This window comes from Elephantulus edwardii, unplaced genomic scaffold (genome assembly GCF_000299155.1).
Source record: "Elephantulus edwardii isolate Elephantulus edwardi_28Jun2011 unplaced genomic scaffold, EleEdw1.0 scaffold00014, whole genome shotgun sequence".
Lineage (NCBI taxonomy): Eukaryota > Metazoa > Chordata > Mammalia > Macroscelidea > Macroscelididae > Elephantulus > Elephantulus edwardii.
Window position 1 is genome coordinate 26,706,312 of NW_006399764.1, and position 19,902 is coordinate 26,726,213.

At 42.6% G+C, this 19,902-nt stretch overlaps 1 protein-coding gene across 1 annotated transcript; it reads right to left on the bottom strand.

The window, feature by feature from the left end:
- Nucleotides 1-156: 156 nt before the first annotated feature.
- CD274 (CD274 molecule) lies at nucleotides 157-13,892 on the bottom strand. The gene is made up of 4 exons (XM_006881360.1): nucleotides 13,841-13,892; nucleotides 12,544-12,885; nucleotides 3,771-4,052; nucleotides 157-269 (listed from the first exon to the last, which is right to left on the bottom strand). Exons 1-4 carry the CDS (start codon nucleotides 13,890-13,892, stop codon nucleotides 157-159), a joined length of 789 nt encoding a protein of 262 aa, XP_006881422.1.
- Nucleotides 13,893-19,902: the final 6,010 nt, after the last annotated feature.

The following is a 19,902-nucleotide window of genomic DNA, read 5'->3' on the forward strand; positions in this document are numbered from 1 at the left end:
CCCCCCTTGGGGACCACTGCAGTAAGGGAATTGTTGTTCTGTGCCGTCAAGCCACCTGTGACTCATAGTGACCCTATGTACAATAGCTCTGAACCTTGCCCTATCTTGAGTCTCACTGCCTCTGACACACCTAACCCCAATACTCCAGTTACCATGTCAATTACCATTTCTTTTTTGGTTGAAGATGACTAACACCACAATAAGGAACAGAGGAATGGTTCCCAGAAGCATCAAGTGAGTCCTATAATTTGGTGGAGGCTCAAATTGTTCTGAAAAAGCAAAACAAAAAGAAACTGGGTTAAGTCTCTGTGCTCATCAAAGGCTTCTTCCAATAGAGTGAAAAGAAAACCTAGACTGGGAAAAACCATTTGGCAATACTATCTCAGACAAGGGTCTCATAATAAAAGTTTACAGAATATTCCTGGGTCTCCAGAGAAAAAGACGGATAACACAATTACAAAATGGGAAAAACTTTTACAGAGCAACACATTCAGATAACCAGCAGACACATGAAGAAATGCTCAAAATCACTGGCAAGAAGGGAGATGCAAATCAAAACCACAATGAGAAACAATCTCACCCCATAGCAGTGGCAAAGTTTAGCAGGGCAGCAAGCAATAAATGCTGAACAGGATGTGGAGAGGTGGAAACTCTCACTCACTGCTGGTGGAATTGAAAACGGTACAACCACTCTGGAAGGCAGTTTGACACTTCTTCAAAAAGTTGAACATAGAAAGTCTGTATGACTGAGCTTTTCCACTACTAGGACTATACCCTAAGGAAATCGGAACTGAAACACAAATGGACATTTTTACATAAGTGTTCACAGCAGCATTATTCACCATCACAAGAACACGGAAACTGCCTAAATGTCCAACGACAAATGAATAGATTGAGAAACTGTGGTACAGTAACACAAAAGAATACAACGCAGCACTCAGGAGCAATAATTTTGAAAAGTATTACGTAATTTGGGAGAGGTTGGAGAACATTATGCTGAGTGAACTAAGTCAGTCTCATAAGCACAACTACTACCTAAGACTATTTTTATAAAAATAGAAGGATAACTACTAAAATAAGTATGTGAACCAAATGGGGGAGGGGTGGGAGCAGAGGGGGAAGATGGGTAGGGGTGAAACCACTGGGCTGCACAATCTGGTGAGAGAGAGAGAGAGAGAGAGAGAGAGAGAGAGAGAGAGAGAGAGTGTGTGTGTGTGTGTGTGTGTGTGTGTGTGTGTGAAGGAAATGGGAAGGATCCGGCGGGGACTTGAAAAGACAGAATAATGATGGGAATAGTCCAGAGGTGATTAATTTTATAAAACATAATGCATGAGAATGTCTGTATGAAACACAATGTGAATGAAGAATACTGTGAAACACAATGTATATGAACTTTGTAAGCAAACCAATATAAGAATTTTTAAAAAGAAATTGAAGCACTGCAATTCCTGAGATAAGTGGTTTGAATCCACCAGATGCTCTGCCGGAGAAGGAGGGGCCATCTCCTCCTGTACCAGTCAGATCCGATTTGACAGCACACACACACACACACACACACACACACACACTTAAAAAAAAATAAAATAAAAAGAAACTGAAGAAAATTTTGATTGGAAAAGGTTAGGGAACTAACGACAAAGTATCAACAGGAGGGAATCAAGGGACTAGAGAGGAAAAACTCCACGGGAGGTGCTGGGAGTGAGCTCGGGTTGTTGTGGTTGTTAGTTGCCATGCTGCCTGCTCGGTTCTCACTCGCAGTGACCCTGTGGTCAGTAAATGTGGCCCCGCCCAGTCCTGCACCATCCTCACAGTCTCCCTAAAGGCGAAAAGCTTCTGGCCAGTGAACGGTGTGATGGAGAGGAACCCCGGTAAGAAGACAGGAGCAGCATGGAGCAGTAGAAGCAGCGTAGACACTGAACCCCAACTCGGGGTTGGGACTCTGCAGCCTTTGAGTTCAGGAGCTTTAATTCCTGGGCAAGTCCTGTGACCACTCTCAGCATACAAAACAGAAATGGTAAGACTCTGCTTCACAGGGAGGCCAATGTCTGTGAAAAGCTTCCCCTCGGACCAGAGGGAATGTCTCTGCAACACTAAATGCCGACCTGATCATTTCATATCCTTTTATGTTCCTTGATGGCATAGTGGGTCAAGACCGTGGCTACTAGTTGAAATTTCAGCAGTTCAAACCTCCCCACTGCTCCTTGAGTATAACAGAGGAGGCAGGTCGCTTCCATAAAGATTATGGCCTTGTCTCTCTCTCTCTCACACACACACACACACACACACACCCCCCGAGCACTTGTACTTTCTTCTATGCAGCAGCCTTGAATTGGAATTGACTCTTCAGCAGTGGGTTTTGCAGAAGTTTGTGTTTTGCATCCTTCATTACAGAAATTAGCAGTTGGTTAACACGACAAAGATGGCTCACACTGGGCCAAGCAGGACAGACGAGTGAGCGCCGCCCACAACCTTGCACCTTTGTGGTTCTGACTGGGGACGCCATGGCTAGCCTTTCTACCGTGTGGACATCCAGGGACTTCCAGCCATTGGCACCCGCTGTCAGTCAGTCTTTCTGTCTGGAGCTACAGGCAGGAGGAGAGACGTTGTGGCTCCCAGAAGCTCAGTGAACTCTCACTTCTCAGCCAGCTCACCCTGCAGTGTGGTACAAGCTGAGCTGCCAACTGAAGGGCCATGAGTTCAAATCAACCAGCTTCTCTATAGAGAAAGACAGGCAGTGTCCTCACGTGAAGATTCCCAGCCTCAGAAACACGGTGGAGAGTCTCTAAGAGCTGAAATCATTGACTTGAGGGCAGTAGGTTTGAGAAGCAGGCAGCAGTGCCCACTCAGATGGCAAATGACCCCCATTGGAAAGAGGCAAGCGGCTGCCATCTTTGAGTGGGGCACCACTGTCTCCTCTTTCCTACTTGGGTCAAAATCTGCCTCATAAGAGCCCTGTTTGCTGAAAGGCATGTATGCCGCCCTTGTCCTTGACCATGACTGAATCATCTTGATGACGTTCTAAGCTTAGCTTCCTGCTGAGAAGCCCTGGAGAGGAGCAGCTCCAATGGGCTATGATCTCGACGCCTGGAACGAAATCTGAGTGTAGCATCCCTCTGAGCCCCGTGCCCTCCCCCAGCTCTGAGAGTACTCTACCCGGAGCTGGTTGCTTTCTGTTTCAATTTCCTGGGGAATAATAGGAACCATGTGTTGTTTTTTCTACAAGAAATCTGTGAGAGCTAAAAATCGACCAGACTGCTGCTTTTATGGGCCTCTCGAGCATTGTCCCTCTTACAGGGTACAGTCTGGTCATTTTTCTACTGCTTGTTTTAGTCGGAAATGTTTGCGTTTTCCTTCTCTGGCAGGTTTCTGCCTTAACACAGGTTCTGGATTTTGCAGGTTTTACCAAGCCTGGTACACAGGGCACAGTCAATGACTGTACAATCGATGGCCGGAAAGTCAATTCCAACTCTTGACAACACAGGACAGACAAGGTTCCCAAGGCTACAGTGTTTATGGAAGCGCACGATCACATTTTCCCAGCCAAGGGACTGCTGGATTCCAACACTGTTTACCAAGCAAGTACTTATCTCCCGCACCATCAGTAGATATTCACCGCATGTTTATTATGTGCTAGTATGACTCAGATGAGGGAGCGGAGGAAGCAGGACGCATTTTGGTATTCAGTCATTCATTCAGCACGCACCAAATCCCTACCCAGAGCAGGCATCACCCCGGGTGCATTTTAACTGAGACCACATTCGGGACGTTACCTGGGATGACCAACTCGGCAGTACTGTTCTCCTCGAGACCTGCTCTCTGAAAAGTGCAGCGGAAGGCCTCCTTGGCGGTTGCGTTGACCCTCAGCGTGCTGGTTACATTGAAAAGCTCCTCCTCCTCCTCCTTGGTGATGACAGTCTTGCCTCTCAGGACTTGCTGGTCACTGCTTGTCCAGGTGACTTCAGCCTCAGGGTACCCTTTGGCCTGACACGTGAGCTCATGCTCCGAGGTGACTGGGTCCACAGAAACTCTCCGGTTGATTTTGTGGTAGGGAGCTAGATGTGAACAAAGAGAAGTCAGGGCCTTCACTTGTGGCTTGGTGATGTCTACAAACAAGAGTACTAATCCCCACGAGCTCGTCAAGCAATGGGCACAGTGTTCACTGTCTCATCAGGGCACCCTGCCAGCCCGGAAGTAACCTTCAGTTCACTTTGGACCACACTTTGGTTTCAAGGACCAGTTACCTTGCTGTGATTGTTGCGTGCCCTCAAGTCAGAACTGACCCGTAGCTGATCGACCAGTGGATTTTCAGAGGCAGTCAGTGCATGGGGATTGACTGCCCATCTTTCTGTGCATGGAGCAGCAACCTGGGAGATCTGAACCAGGAACCTTTACGTTGGCAGCACGATTCCTTACCACTAAGCCACCAGAGCACCCTCCTAGCTGTAACAGTTATTTTTTATTGTGCTCCATCTAAATGAGTAGGTTGATTTTAAAAGTAATTGTCATCTTTACACCAGTAGGCATAAAATATGCCTTTTCATATATTCACATTTTAGTATGTTTATCAGTTAAGTTTGTAGTTTTTAAACAGAGTCGAGTTATTTCCTCTTCAGGTTATTCCTGGCTACTTTCTTTTTTTGTTGTTAAGACTGTCTTCATAAACATAAACCTTTGAACCATCAAGGAATGTCTTCTTAGATTTTAATTTAAAAAAACCCTTAGATTCTGTTCCACCATCTTCTTTTCTAATTTTTAGTTAATGATCTGAAATTGGGATGAAGCTCCGTACTAAGTAATTTGTAAAATCAGATACATTTCCTTGAATGAGGTCATTTTAAAAAAATTGAAGTTTTAGAATTTAAAAAAAGTTACAAAGGGGTAATACAGAGTTTCTATACCCTTTATCCAGCATCTGTATTATTAATATCTTATCTTGATTCTTTGTCAAACAAAGAAACCAGCATTAGCACATCACATTTGCACATCAACTCAACTCTCCCCTTTGATTTTCACTAGTTTCTTTAATGCTTATTTTCTCCTCCAAGATCCCATCTGGGATTATAGAACTTACTCTTTAGACTTCTTTGTGCTGAAAATGTCATTGTATCATTTTAGTGATTTCTATACTCAATGAGGAAAGTTAGACAAATTTTAGATTAGGATTTGGGATCCTCTTAGGATGAAGGCTCCCAGTTTAGTGACCATTCCAGCACACTAGTTAGTGCCTTTACACAGCTCACGGTCTTTTCGGTGTGCAGGATCGTCAAGCATGTTAATTGCTTTTTCTCTGTTGGCAGAGATTATTTAACTTCCGGTATCAGCATGACCGGTTGAGGTCCATGTACGGTCTCAATCCTCCACGCCTTCACTAAGACGTAACCACAGCTCTGGAAAGAGATATGATTGGAAACGTAACACAGGGCTGCCAAGAGGAAACCAATGTTTTGGTGGTCTCACGGCAGTGAGCTTACTAGTGGAAGCCCTGGGCATCAACAAAGTCATGATTTTAAAAACATAGAAAGAATGGTTCTTATGGGAAACTGAAGGAGCTCTGGTGGCCCAGAGGTAAGGAATTGTGCTGCCAATCCAAAGGGCCGTGGTTTGAATCCAGCAGTTTCTCTGTGGGAAGAAGATGGGTAATCTCTTCCCGTGCAATTTACAGGTTCTGAAAACCAAGTCTGCAGGAGTTGGCTCCGATTTGATGGTACATGATAACAATAACACAACGGGAAAGAGAGTCCTCAGTCCGGCATCTCTCATGTTTAAGAATCCTTTAAAAAAAGAAATCCACTTACTACCCGTCATGAAGTAAATGTCGCAGGAAACAATATTACTCTATCATATCTAAGTCACACAGCTTGATTTCTAGGTAATTTTACATTTGAAGCCTAAATCCTTTGTAAATGGTGAACAGTTTGCTTTTAAAACTAAATATTTAAAAAAGAATTTTACCAGTTTTTAAAAATAATCTATTTTATTCTTCTATTAAAAAGGATATTTTTTTATTTTTTTAATCATTTTTTTGTGTGCATGTACCGTCAAATCAGATCTGACTGGTACAGGAGGAGATTGTCCCTCCTTCCCCGGCAGAGCATCTGGTGGGTTCGAACTGTGCGCCTCTGGGATTGTAGTTGCAGTTCCTTGCCACTAGGCCACCAGAGCTCCCCTAAAAAGGATATTTTTTAAAATATTCTTTTTAATGGGAGAAGATTTAAAGAGAGTGTTATTTCCTATGTAGGATCATGTACCCATATGATGGACCTCCAAGGAGCAAATCAATGGGTGTTTCCATGCCGCATGAATTAAATTTAAACTGCCATAGTCTCTAAAGTATAGTATATGCATTGTGAAGTAGGAAGCAAACAGGAGAACTTCCATTTACGTGTATTTATATCTCCCTCAATTAAGGAGGGATTTCAGCTTTTTAAAGCTTAGCTGATTAACACTGGTCTCACTGTGTGGGCCTTGGGAGAATCTAAAGGAGGGACAGTGTCTCACTATGGGTTCATAGATTTTTAGATTCTTTTATTCTTAAGGGGCCGAGGTGGCAAAGTGTATCAGGCTGTGACCTGAAAGGCTGGTGGTTCAAATCCACCATCCACTCTGTGCGAGAAAGATGTTAAGATTTACAGAAACCTGACAGAGGGTTGCTATGAGGTGGAACAGGCTTGACGGCACTGGGGTGGATTTTTATTGACTTTTCTTATTCCTAGATAAGCTGAGATTCTCACAAAGTCAACAATGAATATTTTTTTTAAAAAGCCTACGTAGAAACGGAGGTTGATGATAATACAAACGATGCAAGCACAAACTAAAAGGAGGGGTCAGCTTCTTCACAAGGTGATAACAAGTGATCTAAGGGACCGTGAAAGGGTGTTGGCCAAAACCCTCAAAATTCCCAAGACCACCACCTTTGTTAATGATGACTTTCACCCAGAAATACACTCTGCCCTGACATAGCAGCTAATGATAAAGCATCACAATCAGAGGACAGTGAAAGTGTTCAGTACCATTTCTTTCAAAATTTCTCCTTCTGCTTATTTTCAATGCAAGTAGTTTGAACTACATGAAACTGGTGATACACAATTCCCTTGACCTTAAAAAAATGACAATTTCACACGAAACAAGCTACAAATTCGTGTAAGTGTAGACTTTCTAACGCATACATACTTTATAACATACACATACGCAGCCCTATTAGCACGGTGGTCAAGCATTCAGGTTCTAACCAGAAGCTTAGCAGTTTGAACCCATGCAGCTAGTCTGTGGGAGAAAGGCTGGTGACTTGCTGTCCTAAAGGTTACAGCAAAAAAAAAATACAAACAAAAACAAAATGTCCCAACAGTACAGTTCTGTTCTACGGAGCTTTTGTGAGTTAGAAATGGATTCAAGCAATTTCCACATAAATCACGCAGACACATTTGCACACATACATGCCTCGCGCTGAACGCGTTACTGATGATGTGGTAATAAAAAGAAGTGCACGTGCTAGGTTCCCTAGAACTAGAGCACCGCACCACCTAATGCTGGTGAGAAGTCGTCACTGGCGTCCTGAAGTCAACAAGCATTTTGACATCCTCAGTGGTACACATCCAGGAAGCAGGACCTGGTTATGAAGGGTGTAGGCCTCAGAGATAAACTGAGTTTCAAAGCTGGTTTGGCCACTTTCTAGCTAGGCAAACTGCTGAGCTTCTCTGGGCCTCAGTTTCCTCCTCTATGAAACGGGAAGAACATCACATTTCGTTAATCTAAAATACCATCTACTGAAGACGCACTCAGATTTCTGAGATAGTAAAATATGCATCTTGGATATGAAGAAGTACTGACTCGTAGTGACTTGGAACACAGCAGAGGCTATGCAAGTGCCAATCCCTACTCTTACTGTTGCTGCTACATCTCTTACCACCACCACCACTCCACCACCTCGACCACTCCATCACCATCACTACCACCACCACTCAACCACCACCACTCCACCACCTCCACCACTCCATCACCATCACCACCACCACCACTCAACCACCTACACCACCACCACCACCACCACCTACACCACCACCACCACCACTCCATCACCACACCACCACCACCACCACCACTACACTACAGTCATCGTTGACTTGACATCTATCAGCAACAACATCCTCTACCACCCTTGAACCATGACATCACATGACAGTGCTTTCAAGAGTTCTTCCTCTTCTGCTACTCCCTCTCAAATATTCCCTTGTGTACTTTTTAGAAGGTGATGACAGTTCTTTATGAAATGTTATTTTCATATAAATATCATCAATAAACATGCTCATTTTAAAAAATTAGGCTAAAATCCTATTTGGAGAATTGTTATATTCACTCAGGAACTACTTTCCCATTACTATATGCCAGACACAGGGTACAGAGTATGAATGAAGTTCCCTCAAGTCTCTGCTATATTCACTGTATTCTAGGAGAAAGAAACAGATACAAATAAACATTGTTAATTATAGTTACATGATATATTATGTGGTGTATTAGAGGGTGGTTAACAGTTAATACTATAAACTTAGCCAGGGTGGGGAATCTGAAGGAGGGGTTAAGAATGATAAAAGGTCATTTTTAGTCTATAACAGCAAACTGACTATATCAAGTTAACAATGCACACGTTTGGTTCTTTCAGATAGCTGATCCCACTGAAAGTGTAACTGAGAATTTAATTTTCCCTGCTATTAGGCTCACCAATTGGAGGGGGGAAAACAACATTTTCAATTAAAAGTTAGGGACCTGAGACCCTGGGAGTTAAATGAACCAACAAGGAGGCGGAATAACATCCACAGTGACGAGCACAGTTGAGTTAATTCAAAACCAAGACCTTTCAGTTTTGAAATGCTTCACCTTTAAAACCCCATGATGAGTAAGCTCTGTGGGTGCAGTTGTGTTACCACCCATTTGCAGTGATGGGAAGAGAAGCCTGAGAGCTTTACTGTGAAATGATTTGCATACAATTTCAGGTGTCCTATTTCTTAAGAGTGGTAATGCTGGTTCTTAGCCAGCTGGAACACCTGGCGTCAAGTGCCGAGTCAGTGTCTCGGGCACCCTGGACAGCTCTCTCTGGAGGCTCAGACTACAGCTTGCCAGCTTGGTCTCTCAAGAGAGCTGTACATGAACGAGTGACAAGGGAGCTGAGCATTAAAATGCTAATTTAATCAACTACACTACAAAACTGAATGGCAAACCCAAACAGATCTTCAGTTCTGGTTGTTTATACACTAACTTTGCCCCCAGCTGTCCTCTGTTAGAATCCTCCATGTCAGAAGACTTCTGACTGCATCAGTCCGTACAGGTCCCCAGACAGGAGTCCTGGGGGCATCACAGTTATGTGCCTGCCTGCTGACCAAAGGTTTGCAGCCCAAACCCAACAACTGCTTTGCAATATAAAGGACCTGGTGGGCTGCCCATGTTAAGACTGCAGCCATGGAAACCCTCGGAACGGCAATCTGGTTGAGTCTGTGTGTGTTGGAAACTGTTAACATGCATGGCTGCTTTCTGAAAGGCTCGAGGTTTGAGCTCATCCAGACATGTCTAAGGAGAAAGGGCTGCTGATCTACCTCCAAAACATCAGCCATTGAAAGGCCTATGGGGCATTGTCTCCTAACACACACGGGGTTACCAGGAGTCAGAACTGATGATGATTCGGACAAACACTGCTCCCCACCACAGGGGCAGGTGCTCCAATTCCTGTGTCCTCCTGCAAACTGATGAGCCTCCACCTTGGAAGGAAGTTCTTTGTGCTTCCTTCTTTCTGACTACCAGGCTATGTTCTCCATCCTCTGCCCAGAAACAGCAATGGGAAATCACCTGATTCTTTATAAGTCTTGCTATTGTCTTTAATGCTCCAGAATCAGTAAATGCTGATGGACTAAAGGGAAAGCTGAAAGTGTAAGTCCCCTTATCCTAGCTTTCTTTCCTAGTATCACTGTCCTGGAGAAGTACATCAAAAATTATAACGCAAATTAAATCTTCACAAGTCAAGTGACACGCTGTTGACAACAGTACCGACCCAGAACAGGAAGCCTAGGACTGTAGCGTAAGACGGATGCACTTCCCTTAATCTCCATCTGACTGCGTCACCGACCCATTTGCTATAAATGCAGGCCTTCTTCACTTGCCTTGTTGACTTTCAGATTGATGGTAGTTAGTGGAAAAGCCAAGAGGAGATGATCTCATTGTGGCCAAAGATTGAAAGGCCATCATAAATATGAAAGCAGCAGGAAGATAATTCCACCAGTGGGTTTAGAGTAGTTGGATTTAGGCTAGATATCAGGGAGTAAATCCACAAGGCTCTGGAAAAGGGGGTCCCCATGATGAGGGTGGGAGGTCTGTCTGCACAAGATGTCCCTGCATCCTTGAGGGATGCTGCCTGGGGATTTCTATTCTTGGTGGAAAGTTGGGCCGACTGCTCTCATCTGGGATTCTCTCAAGTCTGTGAATCATATCAGTGAAAGCAGAGGCAGCCAGTTAAGGTGTTTTCCTTTACTTTGTGAGTCATAACCCAAAACCTTGAACCCAAGTAACCTATTTCCCAAGAACTGACACTTACAGTTCCTCTTCAGAACTCCAAGATGACCCTGTGGAGATTTTAATGATAAAACCTGACAAGTGAGCACAGCCACACTATCTTTGAGGAAGAAGAGGTTCTCTCCAGTTAGCACGATTATTTTTGCCTTTGTAGTTAGATTTCCAAAGGTTTTTAAACAGGTGAACTTCCCCATGGGGTTAGGTTTTAATATATTTACCTGATTTTGACATTGAAAATTTCAAAAGAAAGAAAACACTGGCAGCCTTTGTTAATAAAGGAGTTGGATTTACATAATGTTTTGGAAGGGCACAGAAGTAATAGTTACTAATTTTGAGTGTCACGGAAGATGGTGGTGAAGGGAGGAGGGGACACTTTTTAATTTCATTTATTCCCTTCTAAGGCATCTGAAAGGACTCATAGTGACACAGTGATTAAAGCACTCACCTGCTAGCCAAACGGTTGGATGTTTGAGGCTGCTCTGTGGGGGAAAAGACCTGGTAATCTATTTTCCTAAAAGTTTTTTAAATTGACTTCAATTCAGAACTGACTCATAAGTGACCCTTCAGCAGGTTTTTAGAGGCTACAAATCGCACAGGAGGACACTTCTTATCTTTCCCTCACAGAACAGCTGGGTTTGAACCGCAACAGTTGTGTTGGCACCACAACTCCTTACCCACTAGGCTATAAGAGCTTGGAAATCTTATGGGACAGTTAGTACTCTGTCCTATAGAGTTGCTATGAGTCAGGATCAACTTGACAGTATAAAGCAATATGATAGCTGAATGATATGAAAGTATACACATTACATTTATAATCATGTAAGAGTTAAAACTAGGAATTTATGTTTAAGAAAACTGTATATACGAGGGGCTGGCCATGACTGGTTCTGGATCCATGCTCTCCTTACAATAGATGTGACTCTGTCTCCTGGCCACCCCACGTGTATTACAGAACTGTCTTTTGCAATGTTCTTCAATGGCTGTTTTTTTTGAAAGTAGATGACCAGGCTTTACATCTAAATCCCCTCTGGTGGACTCAAACCACTAACCTTCCGGCTAGCAGCTGAGCACTTAAATGTTCCCACCGATCACCACACACTGTCATTGTGTCAATTCCAACTCATGGAGACCCTCGATTAGGTTTCTGAGGCTGTAAATCTTTATGGAAGCAGCTCACTTCATATTTCTCCCATGCAGTGGCTGGAAGATTCAAAACATTAACCTTTTGGCTAGCATTGCAGTATATAACTCACTATGTCATGAGGGCTCCTGTGACTGGTGTAGAACTTCTCAAATATGAGGTGTTCTTGAAATAGTCAATGATGCCGAGTGAATTAAGTCAGTCACAAAAGACAAGATTGCATAAGACACTACTATTATAAAAAGCTAAAGAAAGATTTACACACAGAATTATCCTTGGTTGATTGCCAGGGGTGAGAAGGGCTAGGGAAGGGAGTAAAAATTAATAAACAGATAATTATTGTTGTGTGCCATCAAGTTGGAACCTACCCATAGCTGAGTCTCCAGCATGTTTTCAGAGCCAGTAATTACGTGGGTGGAGATGCCCATCCTTCTCCCACCAAAGGGAAGATAGCCAATTATTAAGATGAGTGAAGGGAAGACAACTTACAATAAGAGGATGAATGTTTTAAAGCACAGTATGCATCAATGACTGAATGAAAATCCAATATACTTTGTACATGTTCCTTCAAATCATGATTAAAAGATAAATTTTTAAAAATGGGTGTACTTTGTACATGTTCCCTCAAATTATGATTAAAAGATAAATGTTAAAAAATGGGTATGGATGGTATTTTAACTCTAAAATAGTAACACATGCTCAGTGAATGTGTATGTGAATGAATAAATGAACAGTTTACTGCTGTTCTGCCAGAAAGTAGTGCTAGACTTTCAAGAGTGAAAAGGGTATCAATACTTGGAATATGCTTTCACCGAAGGTCAGTTATCTTTATCTATAATAATTCCTACCATTGACTTTCAAAGTAATCCGCTTGTAGTCAGCACCGCCATAGCTGATGAGGCAGCAGTAAACCCCTGCATCGCGCAGTTTCACGTCTGTGATCTGAAGCATGGCCTTTCCCTGGGAGAGCTGGTCTTTAAGCAGCTGAGCCCTCTGTCTGTAGCTGCTGTGCTGCACCTTCGAGTCTTCTTTCCCATTCATAAATTGAATAATTTTCTTGTCCCCCATCTCCCAGTATACAACTAAGTCATCCAGGTTGAACTCCTTTTCTACTGGGAACACACATTCCATCGTCACATTGCTGCCATAATCTACCACATGTAGGTCCTTAGGCACAGTGACAGTAAAAGCTGAAAAGAAAGAGAGCCAGTCTTCATAAGAAAGAATAGTCCTAAAGGAATCTACCAGATGGGTGCAGGATTTACAACCACTTTACCTACCAGTTACGTTGTTGTTTGTTACATTAGTAGTTATATTTAAGGACTTACTTCTCTAAAATACATCTTTTTGTATCCAGTGAATTTGAATCATGTTTTAGGGATCATCTCTTCATTCTTTTCTAAGTTAGAACTATTCACCAAATTAGAATAATAGAATTAGCTAAAAATGTTGCCATTCTACACTTTAAAAACTCATATTAAAACCCATTGCCATTGACTTGATTCTCACAGCAACTCTCCTTTGGATTTCTGAGGCTGTAAATCTTTACAAGAGGAGACGGCCTATCCTTCTCCCATAAAGCAGCTGGTGGTTTTGAACTGCGGAACTTTTATTAGCAGCCTGACATGTTAAACTCTACACTAATAGGATTCCTTAAACAGGTATTAGTGTAGAAATATTAAATGATTATCGGAGGACATCTAATCAAGTAGACTTCACTTCATGCAGACATCTGAGAATTTGTCTTAACCTAGTCTGCCTAGTGAATACTAGTATTTCTTTCTTGCTCATATAAATTCTTGATCATTTCTGGCCAGAGGTTCATGGGTTTGGAGACTTAGGGAAGAACTCAGTATGAAGCCAACACTGTGTGATCTGGACAACTTCCCTGAATGCCTAAGTACTCCCACAGAATATACTCATAGAGAAAGCAGGTCACAATGTTGACAGAGTGATCCTTGCTTAAAACAAACCAACCAACCAACCACATATTTCCATTTCTTTTATCTTTTTACAATGATACAGATGACTAGTTTATGAAATAAAGATAAAATGCTCTATATAATATTCCATCCATTTTTATCATTATTTTACTTTTTGTCTTATGGTCAAAATAACTAAAAATATAGAACATAAGAATCTTACCGTTCAGTAAATGACAGTAGGTCATGAGTGTAAAGATATTAAATATCCTCATCATTCTGGAATTACCTAATTATGAAAAACACAAGAAGACTAGTTTATTCAATAAATCTAAACTAAGACAGTATGGCACTTGGCAGCTTTAACGGAAATTATCTTTTGATAACTGCTCAATGATTGCTTTATACATTTGGAAATATAGCAGGAGATTTTGAAGTTCAATATTCTCACTTTGTATCACAGAGCTATAGAAAATGCAGTGAAAAAATATTTATGAGAAGAAGACAATTTAAAATTTTATTTACAAGCTCTGAAATAAAAACAAAAAGCAATCCAACATCAAGACCTCAAAAACGTGTAATGAACACTCAAAAGATGCTAAGACATACCACACAAAATTCCATTAATTTCCCCCAATGTTAAAGATAAAGGGAGCCAATCTTAACCCTACGCAAAATTTCAGGCCCAAGAGAATTTTACTTCCACTTTCCCTACCCTGCGGTCCATTTCCCCTGAGCAACCAGCTACAATCATCTTCCTTTCCTTTGACTGTTCAACTGCATGAGTTCTTCCTGAGCACCCAAGCTTCAAAACGTACTATTCTGCTTCTTAGATTGCTAAATAATAAATCCTATTCACTCAACAAATTTATTCTTCTTCCCTATAAAGAGTAGAAAGCAGAAACAATTGGATTTGACCACTTAATAGTAAAATGTGAGTGACATCTGCCTGGATTCATTCTATCACCTTGCTTGAAATGTCAATGCTTCTATCATCCAGCAACAATTCACTTTGAATCTCCTCTGTGCTAGGCACTATGTTAGGCATTGGAGAATACAACAGTGGAACAGGAAAGCAAAGCTAGTGTACTTGCTCTCTATATCTCATAAAGTCTAGTTCTCTCTCTTCGTATTTCTCAGAATTCCATATATAGACAAAAACTCACAAATGATTAATAAGTACATGCTATACATATAATGATTAATAAGTACATGCTATACATAGAAAAACACTGTGGCATCGGGATTGGAGGACCAATCATTGACAATCTGTGTGATGCAGATGACATAACCTTGCTTTTTGAATTGAGGAGGGCTTGAAGCATTTGTTGCAGAACGTCAGGTACTGTAGTCTGCAATATGGACTGAAACTCAACATGAAGAAAACAAACAAAAAAAAACATGAAGAAAACAAAGATTCTCACCACTGGGCTAGTTGGCAGCCCCATGATAGAGGGAGAAGAGATTGAGACTTCTAACAATTTCAGCTTGTTCAGTTCCACAATCAGCACTCTTGGCACCAGCAGTGAGGAAATCAAAAGATGAACTGCATTAGGAAAATTTGCAGTCAGAGACCTTTCCAGAGTGCTAAAGGGTAAGGATGTCAGTCTAGCGACTAAGGTGTGCCTGATCCAGACCATGGTCTTTGGAATTGCTTGTTGTGCATCAGAGAGCTGGACAATGACTAAGGATGATAGAATAAGAATTAATGTCTTTGAGTTGGGATGATGGAGAAGAGAACTGAACATATCATGGACCACCAAGCGGACAAACAGGTCTGTCTTAGAGAGGGTTGAACAAAGCTATTCTTTGAAGGCAAGGATTCTGAAGTTCTGTCTCACATACTTTGGGCATGTTGCCCACAGGGACCAGTCCCTAGAGAAGGACATTATGGTTGGAAGGGTGACAGGACAGGGTATGAAAGGAAGACCCTGGATGAGATGGACTGACTGAGGACAGGTGTGTCAGAGGCAGTGAGATCAGGATAGATCAGGGTTCAGAGTTATTGTGCCTAAGGTTGCTATGAGTTGGAGTCAACTTGACAGCACATACCAACAGGAAACATACATATAAGCTTTGCCATGGAAAAAGGATATGCAATCTCCTCCTGTGTGACTTACTGCCTCTGAAAACCTGCTTGATGATCAGCTACACATCAGTTCCGACTTGACAGCACACACCACACCACAACATACATATAACGGAGAGAAGCCCTGCCTCGAATAATAAGGCAAACTCAACTTAGTGCTGTTGGGTCAGTTCTGACTCCCAGCAACCTTCCATTTGGGTTTAACAGGAAAAGAATGCTTATCTTCTACCTGCAGGGCAGCTGGTGGATTCAAACTGTTGACTTTCCTACTGGATATTTATTGTCTTCATTGTTAGGAGCCGCTGAGTCAAGTATGACTCACAGTGACTCTGTGAACAGCCATCCGGAAACCTGTCCTATCCTGTGCCATCCTCAGCATCTGAGACACTAGAGACCATTGTAGAAGTGTCAATCCATCTCCTTGGAAGTCATCGTCTCCTTCCCTGACCCTTCCCTTCTTTCCAAGCATGATGTCTCTTTCCAAGAAATAGCCTCATCTAGCTACAATGTATGAAAGATGAAGCTTCGTTATCCTTAACTCCATGCAGCATTCTGGCCACATCCTTTCCAGGACATAGCTGTTTGTTCTATTGACAGTCTATGCAGTACTCTTCTCCAGCATCACAAGTGAATGGAATCAATGTTTCTTCCGTCGTCCTTATTCATGGTCCAGCTCTCCAATGCATAGCAGGTGACTGAGAAGGTCATGGCCTGAATCAGACCCACCTTAGTCTTCAAACTGACATCATTGCTCTTCAGTATTTTGGAGAAGCCCCTGACAGCAGACTTGGCCAACATAATATGTCTTCTACTTCCTGACTGCTGGTACTAAGGGTATTGATTGTTGATAGCACAACACATGTTGCACTGTGCTACCAACACTTCTTTTACTATACAAATAGTTCTTAAAAACCAACTAGATAGTTACCAAGGATGGGAAAGGAGGGAGAAGGAAGTAAAAATTAGCAAAGAGATAACAGAGAGGTCAGAGGGAAGGCAATGTACAATAAAGGATGGTTAGCACGATATCACTAAAGAAGGGAAGTCCCAGAGGATTTCTGGGAATCAGAATTGCAGGGAGCAAGTCCGGAAAACAAGATTACATTGTAGGTATTGTAATTAATGTTATAAAACAAACTGTATATGAATGGATGAATAAAACACTAATTTCCTTTGTAAACTTTTGGTCAAATCACAACAAAGAAAAATTAGTAAGAATGCCACTGCAATTCAACAGGAAAATGAGGAAAAGATACCATTACATAGTTCAGAAAAACAAAAACCCAAATCCACACCATCACCTTGATGCTAAATGAGGCTGACCATTCACTGGGTTTCCAAGGTGGTAACCATTAAGGGGAGCAGACAGCTTCGCCTTTCTCCTACACATTGGCTGGTATAGTCTGACCTACTGACCTTCCCATTTCCTGCTGGACACATAAAGCACTGCACCACCAGGGATCAGAGGACAAGGAATACCAATGATGTATAAAAAGAGAAGAGGATGTTCAAGCTCCCAATAAAACAGCTTAAATGTGAGACTTGAGATATTTTCCACTTAATCATTTTAACTTGACTAAACCCATAAAAGGGAGCTCTGGTGGCCTAGTGGCAAGAAGCTTCGCTGCAATCCGAAGACATGCGGTTTGAGGCCACCAGCTGCTCCATGGGAGAAGGTTGGGCAGTCTCCTCCCGTGCGATTAACTGCCCCTGAAAACCCTCTAGAGGGTCAGCTGTGGGTCGGTTCTGACTACAGTACACAACAACAACCAACCCAAAAGATGCTTAATAGCATCTGTGAGGGGTTAAGGGCTCATGGGTGTTCTCACGAATGATGGGACCACGAGGTTGGACAATTTCCAAGAAGGGAATTTTTATCTTAAGTTTTAAATGTGTACTTTCGCCTACATAGCTATTCCCCCAAAAGCAAAGTAAAGCACATGTAGTGAAAAAAAAAAAAAAAAACAAAAACAAAAACAAAAAAAAAACCCATGTAAAGGGCTGGTGATGCTGAGGCCAGGCAGGACAGACGCGTTCTTCACCCAGGGCTGTCAGCCAGGCTGTATGTAGAGTGAAGTCTATTCTCAGCACCCTGCCTTCTAGACTAGACGCTTCCTCTCTAGTTGGTCATTTTAGTACCAAATGCACCAACCAGGACTGAAATGAGAGCAAAAACGGCATCTTGCCTTGCAAAAAGCAGACGCAGTGCTTTTTCTTGTCAACTCCCTCAGAGAATAGTCTCCCCAATTCCTCGCCTCTTAACCCATCTCGAACCAAACGTCTACGCAGACCCTCCCTCCTTCCTCTGCCTGGCTGCGGGAGACACCAGGAGGCTCCCCTACCTGCGTGCAAGTCCCCTACCTGCGTGCAGGCGGCGCGGGTGCCGGCACATCCCCGGGTGGACAACCTGGACGCAGCGCACGAGTGCGCTCCCGGCGCAGGCGGACAGGTCCCTCCACCCGCCCGCCACACTTCAGCTTGTTTTATACATCAGAAAACGAAAGTGAAAGCAAACGCCGAAGCACCACCCCCGTACCCCGTAAAGGAATCAATAAAATTAATAGCCACGCGAAGAGCAGTCTGAACCGGTGGAGCCTCTGCGGGATCCCCTCGAGGTCCCTCAGGGTTCCCTAGGAGTCACTTCTGATTCAAACATGAGTCTGAGTTGGTTGGCTTTTCTGGGCCAGGAAAGCTGTGAAAGGACTGATTCAGCAGCATGTGAAAGGATATCAAGATGTTATTTGAAAGCTATGACTGCCTTGCTCTGCTGCAAATGAGAACATTTTAATACTAAATTAGTAACCTGTAATAAAATCTAATATTAGGTTCCAGTACCTTGCTCCAAATGCAAGCGAGAACAGGTTAATAAATTAGTAAACTGTAGTACATTCTGATATCAGGTACACCCCACCCCACCCCACCCCAGTGATCTAGTGCTGCTGTGCTAGGAAACCACAGGTGAATTACTTTAATGAACACTTGATGCTCTCAGTTAGAAGGCAGCTACTCTGGCGCACACGTTCTAAGACAGCAGGGCTGTACCCTTGTTTTCCAAGGCTCGACCTCTTTATGGAGAAGCATCTTTCTCCCACAAAGCTAGGGGTGGGGTCTAAACACCCTCTCAAACTTGGCAGTTAGAGAGCCAACAGTGAACCCATCACACCACCAGACTCCTCAGCGGGCTTGACAAGTGTGAATTCAGAGCACTGGCTCCAAGGCAAGGCTTGCTGGGGCTGCAACCTCGGGCAGGGGCGGGGGAATCTTGGTGGCTTCTCAGCTTCTGTTTCTTGGTTCCTCATCTTCATGTGCTATGACATTAGCTCTGCCTCCCCATCTCTCCTTTGCTTGCTTCATCTGCCTTTTTAAAATCTAGATCTCAAAAGAAATTCATTTATGATACATTTTGCACTAATATCACCTCATTAACAGAGAGAATCCTGTTCCCCAACGGGATTGTAACCTAGGTATAGATATACCCTAGGTATAGTAGGATTTATAACATATTTGAGGAAACACACAATTCGATAGACAAAATCCCCTTTTGGTGAACAGCCTTTTCAAGATGTCTGTACAGTTTGACATAACTATAACGTTTGGAAAGCAAAGGACTGGTTCACTGGGCTCTGGGTTTTATTCTAGAAAGTACATGTGTATAACAGGAAATATATTTTTAAATCATGGATTCTGTGACTTCCTCTAAGTTCCTCGATATAATTTGACTTTGTTTTTAATATAACTTCCCATAATGAGTTAAACCCTTTACTTAGGATCTCTGCTATCCTGCCATCCATGGGCCCCTATTTCAGGTGAGCTAAGAAAGCCTCTCTTAGCATAATGTTGTCCAGTCCCTCGCAAGTCAGGTAGTGATTTTCAAAATTGTTGCTTCTGAGTGCTGAATAGTATTCCATCATGTGAAGGTACCACAATTTCTCAATCCATTTGATTGTGGTTGGACATTTGGGCTGTTTCCATGTTCATGTGATGGTGAATAATGCTGCTATGGACATTGATGCATAAATCTCTGTTTGTGTTTCAGTTCTAATTTTCTTGGGATATATTCCGAGCAGTTGAATAGCCTATGTTCAGCTTTTTGAGGAAACACCAAATTGCCTTCCAGTCATTTTACAATCTCATCAATAGTATATGAGAGTTCCTATCTTTCTACCTCATCTCCAACACTTATTCCTTTATGTCTT